At 34.4% G+C, this 6,670-nt stretch overlaps 1 protein-coding gene across 3 annotated transcripts; it reads right to left on the bottom strand.

Annotated features, from left to right (window-relative positions):
* Positions 1 to 1,762: 1,762 nt before the first annotated feature.
* Positions 1,763 to 6,417, bottom strand: LOC112015913 (guanosine deaminase). 3 transcript variants are annotated; one of them, XM_024048378.2, is made up of 5 exons: positions 6,045 to 6,417; positions 4,464 to 4,523; positions 3,790 to 3,980; positions 2,331 to 2,435; positions 1,763 to 2,227 (listed from the first exon to the last, which is right to left on the bottom strand). In XM_024048378.2, the coding sequence occupies exons 1-5, from the start codon at positions 6,058 to 6,060 to the stop codon at positions 2,039 to 2,041; spliced, it is 561 nt and encodes a 186-aa protein (XP_023904146.2). In that variant the 5' UTR covers positions 6,061 to 6,417; the 3' UTR covers positions 1,763 to 2,038. The 3 variants fall into 3 exon arrangements, with proteins under 3 accessions (XP_023904146.2, XP_065618020.1, XP_065618019.1); XM_065761948.1 differs by lacking the exon at positions 6,045 to 6,417 and adding an exon at positions 5,060 to 5,084; XM_065761947.1 differs by lacking the exon at positions 6,045 to 6,417 and adding an exon at positions 4,764 to 4,836.
* Positions 6,418 to 6,670: the final 253 nt, after the last annotated feature.

The following is a 6,670-nucleotide window of genomic DNA, read 5'->3' as shown; positions in this document are numbered from 1 at the left end:
CTCCTGTTTTTTTTTTTTTTCACTATCAGAGGCACCCTTCCCTTATATAGCATTGCCTTCTTACATCTCCTCCGTCCACTTGTTCATCATCCAGGCACCCATTTGAGTGCATGTCCCATCACCCCACTTTTAGCCTTATGTGAGTGGCGGTAGCTGAGAAAGCACTGTTCAGGGGTCCTATCCACATAAATGCGGCCAGGAAGGTAGGTGCAGTGTATTAAATGGGGTGGTTGAAGTATGCCTCCTTGATATTTCTCTGCTCCCGTCATCTTTATGTGTGTCCGAGGTTCCTCTCCCTCTTGACACTTGTCAAATAGATCGCTTGAACCTCCCATACTCGTGTTGGGTCTAACCTCTTCGGATCCGAGGATGCAAGACTACTCGGACATATGAGCATCTCCTCGGATGGTATGCGTGCTCGTCTCAAGGCATCCCCCTTTGGCGTGGGCTTCTGACAAAAGGCCTCACCTCCTCGAATGAAGAGTGTTCCTCATTTAGGGCCTTGGGCCCAATCAGTTGGGTTGGGTTTTTCTCCCCCCACAAGTGTAATATTGTTTAAACTCCGAAAATCGTTTTTTTAAATACCTTACCAAACATCCCTACATATTAGTGGCGCTTGTATAAACATGATATTAGCTCAGGCCATTCGATTGTAGAATATCATAATACAAAGGGTCCGTTTGGAAACCACTTATTTTGTTAAAAATGAAAATTTTTTGCTAAAATTACTTTAAATAAAGGTAAAAGTTAGCCGAAATAATATAGTATGAGCCATGAATAATAACAAAAATAAACTGAATAGTAAAATAAGTTAGCAAAAATAATTTTTGGCAAACGGACCCTAAGATTATAGACTTGGTGTTGAAATTGGTGTTGAAAGGACTTGGACTAAGAAATTCAAGATCGGGCCCTTATATAGATTTTTAGAAATTCGAGAGGATGGGTTGGTTCTTTTACATATAAAAAAGATAGAAGCTTGGCAGTGTATAACCGCAAAACACAAGAACCAAGGAAATTTGCAAAATATGGGAACCATTTTGATGAGTCCCTCGCTGTAGTTACACAGAGACACTAGCTTTTATGAACGGAGGAGGTAATGTAAGTGAGCAACAAAACCAATTTATAATATGGCTATGGCCTATCTATGAATTTTTTTATGGTGTACACCTACAAGAATATTGCAATCCATTTCAGTGATATTATTTCAGTTTCTATGAGCTCTGCATTTTTCTCGTTATGTGCGTAGCCTTGATAAACCTGTATTGTGTGTGCTTTTGTTCTTAGCAATTTGTGTGTGTGTTAGGCTTTTGTAATGTCATATGTGCATTGCCTTCAAAATCAAACATTTTGTTTTGTTTGAGTTTTAGCCTATGGGGCAACATACTTGTTACGTTACAAGGCCACAGTAAAAAGGAACCTAGTTCTCACCTTTTCAATGTACAATAGCAGTAACTAAAATTGACTACCTTTGCAATTTATATAAGCAGTAACTAAAAATGAATTAGTCAGAATTTGATTTTATAACTTGGTGAAAAATAAGTGTTTTCTAAGAAATAATATTTTTATGTATCCTAAGTGACAAGCTGTTATTAATAGATAAAAAAGTAATGTCAATAATAAGCCCAAATTAAAACCAATAATAACTTACCGTATAAGATTTGTTATGAAATTATTATAAAATGCAGTTCTAAATGTTGATGGCTTCAATTTTGTAAGGTCTTTCAGAACATTTTATCTTAATAAAATAATAGAACCAAATTCATTCTCCAAAAATTAAACCATAAAAATAAATTAGAAAGTCGAATTTCCAAAGGATAGTAGATAATACATCATTTTTATGCCCCTACTGGGTAAACCAGATTGTGATTTTAGAATCTTCTCTCTCTGGAGTAGTGCAGAACTCCCATGGCAATTGGTAATGCTTGTGCAGTTGAACCAACAATTGCCTTTTTAGTTATTATTATTATTATAGCTTTGCCCCAATGTTTTCTTTGGGTAAGTGACTTTTCTGAATGTCAAAGAAACTAAAAAAAAAGAGTCAATACATGGTAAATTTTGCTTTTGTCTTCTCAAACACTTGTTCTGCAATAGTAGCTCCAGAACCATCAGCTTTTTTGATCTCCAAGTGAGCCTTCTGATAAAATCCAGTACCCCTTAATGCATCTGCAATGAAATCATCAAACCCAATTGCTATAGCTGCTTCAGCTTTTGCTCCATAAACCAACCTCTGCTTAAAAAGAAAATACCAGAAATGTAAGGTAATGTGAAATAAAATAATAATAATGACAGTGATCCTCATAAAAAAATAAACAGAGTTCCAAAAACTAGACCTTGATTCTTGAAAGGTGGATCGCACCAAAGCACATTGGACAAGGCTCACAAGATGCATATATCTCACACTCTGAGAGGTCCATTTTCTTCAGCTTTTTACAGGCCTAAGGGAGAAGTCCATTCCAAGTATGGGATCAATTTGTGTCAAAGAACAAAATAAGATACTAGAAAGTTGATAAACTTTCAAAGTCCGGAATGAACTAAAGGAATTGCATGCATGAAAAACTTAAAAGAGAAAATTTAAAACATATTTATAATAAGCATTATTCCAATAGCCAGAGTGTCATGTAAAGAAATGTGTTAAAATCATATGTAAGGTACCTTCATCTGGATTTATTAATTACATGCATACCCATGCTTATAATCATGTAATTGTTTTGGCAACCTTACTATAAAAACACAAACCACCAAACACAAATTTTTTTAATTTTTATTTCCCCTAACAATTTTTGTTCCCATTTACTGATTGAGAACACTCAACACTCTTAGATATTGAACATCACAGCGTCACTTAAGTTAGGGATAACAGACCCAACAAACAGATGAGAACAAGAAAATGCTTTATTTATTATCAGTTTCCTTCACTAACCATCATTTTAAAAAACTAAAGGGGAAAAAATGATTACACATGGTTCAGACCTTTGTTTAATGAAGGTTAGTTTTGGGAAAGCTCCAGCATGTAGGTGCTCAAAGAAGATGCTAACATGTTAAGGGCTGGACCTAATTCACTGGTAATGTAAGACAACGTATTTTCAAAGATTTTTTTTTCCTATTTAGTGTGTACAATAATTTACTCCCACAATTCCATGCATTTGAGAATTACAATATGATTTCACAATTCCAAAAATCTCAAAATTTATACATCAAGAGAGAGAGACTGAATGACAATGATCGAACTAAATGTTAATGATTGAGCATTTGTAATATAAACAAGATTATTTATATGTAAACTTGAAACAAAGCAATACAAACCACTTATTCCTAACAATATGACTATACCCTTCTTTTTTCTTTTTCTTTTTTACAAGTCTAAACCATCATTTCATCAACATCATCAAATGAGAATCAATTTGAAGCACAATGCAAATGGAAGATCTACCAATAAATGCTTCTAAACAATTATAGCAACATGCATTTGTGTGTGTGTGAGAGAGAGAGAGAGAGAGAGAGAGAGAGTGAGAGATAGATAGATAGACAGACAGACAGACAAACAAGATATTATGGCAAGGATATGTTGACTAATACCAAGTACCTGCTCTTTTCTAAGATATATTCAACTTCATCCATCAACTGAAGATTTTTAAATAAGCTTTTAAATTCATATGATTATCAATAGCATCCTTTCCTTCAATATAAACATAAAATTTCAACTGAAAAAACTCCTAGAAAACTGACACCACCATACTCCAAGTAATCAAATAACCCACACAAGCCAACAGGATAATTTCTTAGTCTAACCTCTCTTATTGCAGTAACCTCTGCATGTGCAGTCGGGTCAGTGTTTCTCAAAACCATGTTGTGGCAACTTACAACTACCTCATCATTATGAACAACAACTGCACCAAATGGGCCTCCATCTTCACAGTCAACCCCTTTATATGCTTCTTCAACCGCTTTGGTTAAAAACTTGTGATCTCTATCCTGTACAACTGGTTGGACAATCACAAGGAAAGGACACCATGATAATGTCACAAGACCAGGTGTAAATAGTTTGCAAATCATTACTCTATTGATTGAAATAGACAGAATAAATGTAACCAAACAGTTGGTAGACTACATATGAGGCTGATGAAATTACTAGTCAAGATATAATTCTTTTATAAAAACATTTTTCCACAAATACACTGATCAAGTAAAAAACAGCTCTTTAAAGATGATTACCAGCTGATGAATGGTAAAAATGGGCTCAAAAAAGGGTCAGAAAACATCTCCATATAGAGTCAGTTTGTGGTAATGAAGACTAAAACTATAATATGGTATGATGTCATGTATAATTCAAGAAAGAGAAAAACAGTATCTAGACCAAGTGACTTGATCACCAAAAAGTATATGATCAGCTGTATATACGCTAATTCTTAAATCTTCATTTCAGGGGAGAGAAGAAACGAGATAAGAGACAACTTTGAAATTACCTTCCTGATAGCCAGAAAATGCAGAAGCCACAGAAATTGCTCCATCTTTAGCTTCCAGCACTATGAACAGAAAGCAGGCAAAAGACAGTAGGTAACATCAACTAAAAAGTTTTCCATACGCATAAAACATATATCAACAAAAAGTATCATCATCTAATAATTCCAAATTTCAATAAATATACTGTTTTAATCAATATGTATTGCTAAAAACAGTTTTGAGGGAAAAATTAACAATCAATCAAAACTAAGACTGCTAGTTTAACCATTTGCAGACTCCAATATATAAATAGAAACACACACAAGCCAAAATTATCCTCGAACTGCCATAGGAGGAGAAAACAATAGCTAGGTGGAACATGAGGAAGAAAAGTTCACAAAGACACACAACAGTAGTTGTGAGCAATTTCCTAAAACAGACTATGAGGACTCAAGGAATCCCTTGGACTGGCATATTCCTATCTCTCATTACCAACAAAGTCATTAGTTCTTAGACCAGAAGCAATGTGCATAATTTTACATCCATCACAAAGTAGCACCATCCATAACAGAAGTATCATAGAAACTATGTTCCCTCACTCCAAATATCAGAAACTCACCCATTTCAAATTTCAATAATGATGTCATTTCCAAATTTTACTACTTATGGAATTTCTTTTCCACACGGCCCCCTTTTCAATTGAAGGACAAACTCAGTCAACTGATCAATATCCAACCACAAAATATGCAGAAATATTTTGTAGTATGTTCTTTTCAATTGTTTCCAACCTACCAGATAACCAACGCCAGAATTTGAAGAAAACATGCAGGACAATTCTCTTTGACCTTTCTTACATAGGGCCATATTCAAAAAAAAAAAAAAAAAAAATTGTTAAAAAGTACTTATCAGAAACGAGTTTTCAAACATGCTTACCACATTGATTGACTTTTATCCCTCACTTCTCGGAACAAGAATTAAAACTAATAAAGGAAATACTAATTTTGGTACACGTTAAGCAAAGCGTCCAAAAGGCACTTTCTTGTATTCTTGACGTACATCAAATGATCAAAGCAAGTTTTGCTTCCAAAGAGAGAAAACAATTTTCAAAGTGATAACCAAACGATCCTTAGTGAAATTACCACACGCACACCATAAAAGTACAAATAAGTTAATGGGTGAGTGAAATTACCATGCCTATCATCTATGCAAATACCCAGAAACAGATTTGCTGGAAAAAAGTAGAAAACAAAACAGACCCAACTAAAATTCCAACACCTGATTTCCAAAAAGCTAAAGAACCAAAGCTTGTGATCCCAAATTGTGACTAACAACAACACAAACATACACAAATGCAAAATCAAATACAAACACAAACATAAACATGTATGTATCATGCATGCATACATGATACATACATGTTATGCATCATGTTGATGATAATGGATCCACATGGCAACTCCCATAAAACAAAACTCTAGATTATAATTCAAGAGAGAGAATGACAACCAATATAGATTGCAAAGTTAAGAAAGTTCATATTTTTACATGTAGAACAAGAGGAGGAATAAATTAAAACAAAGAAAAATAGTTGTACAGAAACTTACCATTGGCCTCCTCCATGATTGGAACTGAGAAGAATGAGAGGGAAATGAAGGATTTAAGAAAATGGGTAATCAAGAAAAGTGTTGAGAGAAAATAGGAGATAAAGAGAAAGTGTGAAAAAGAAGACGAAAAACTGGTCCACGTATTCTACTAATATTTATATAGTTTGGGGAGAGAGAGACAGACAGAAACAGAGAGAGAGAGAGAGAGAAAGAGCACTGGGACGAGGTTCTTACTTCTTAATAGTCTAGTCCTAGCTACTACCTCGTTAGTTAGAATCACATTTCCTAGAAATATACCAAAGATTTAAAATTTAGAATGAGATTTATGGAATCGGGTTTTTTCCACGTTAGGAATTCGATTTCCCACTAACCAAACAGGACCGCCAGTAAATAAATGTAGAAAAAGAAATGAAAAGTAAGTGCATGTGAACTTGTGAAATGAGCGCTAATTAAATATTGCCAAATGGAGAATGTAGTTGATCAACCGAGCTTGGGGTCCTCTCCCAAAAAAAAAAAAAAAATACCAAGCCTGGGGTGTGACGTGTGAGTGTGACAATGATTGTTGAGAACTCTCTAGTGGGGTTGGATTTTTTTTTTTTTTTAAATCTTTTTTAGGTGAATTTTGA

Source organism: Quercus suber, unplaced genomic scaffold (assembly GCF_002906115.3).
Source record: "Quercus suber isolate HL8 unplaced genomic scaffold, Cork oak 2.0 scaffold_435, whole genome shotgun sequence".
Taxonomy (NCBI): domain Eukaryota; kingdom Viridiplantae; phylum Streptophyta; class Magnoliopsida; order Fagales; family Fagaceae; genus Quercus; species Quercus suber.
Note: the sequence above shows the minus strand (reverse complement) of the source record. Positions and strands in the feature narration are given on the sequence as shown.

Coding starts and splice junctions, on each gene's coding strand:
- LOC112015913 (XM_065761947.1), bottom strand. CDS start 4,821: ATGTTCCACCTAGCTATTGTTTTCTCCTCCTATGGCAGTTCGAGGATA. Junction 4,524..4,763: donor TTCGAGGATAATTTTGGCTT/GTGTGTGTTTCT, acceptor TTCTGTTCATAG/TGCTGGAAGCTAAAGATGGA. Junction 2,436..3,789: donor AGGTTACTGCAATAAGAGAG/GTTAGACTAAGA, acceptor CTTCTCCCTTAG/GCCTGTAAAAAGCTGAAGAA.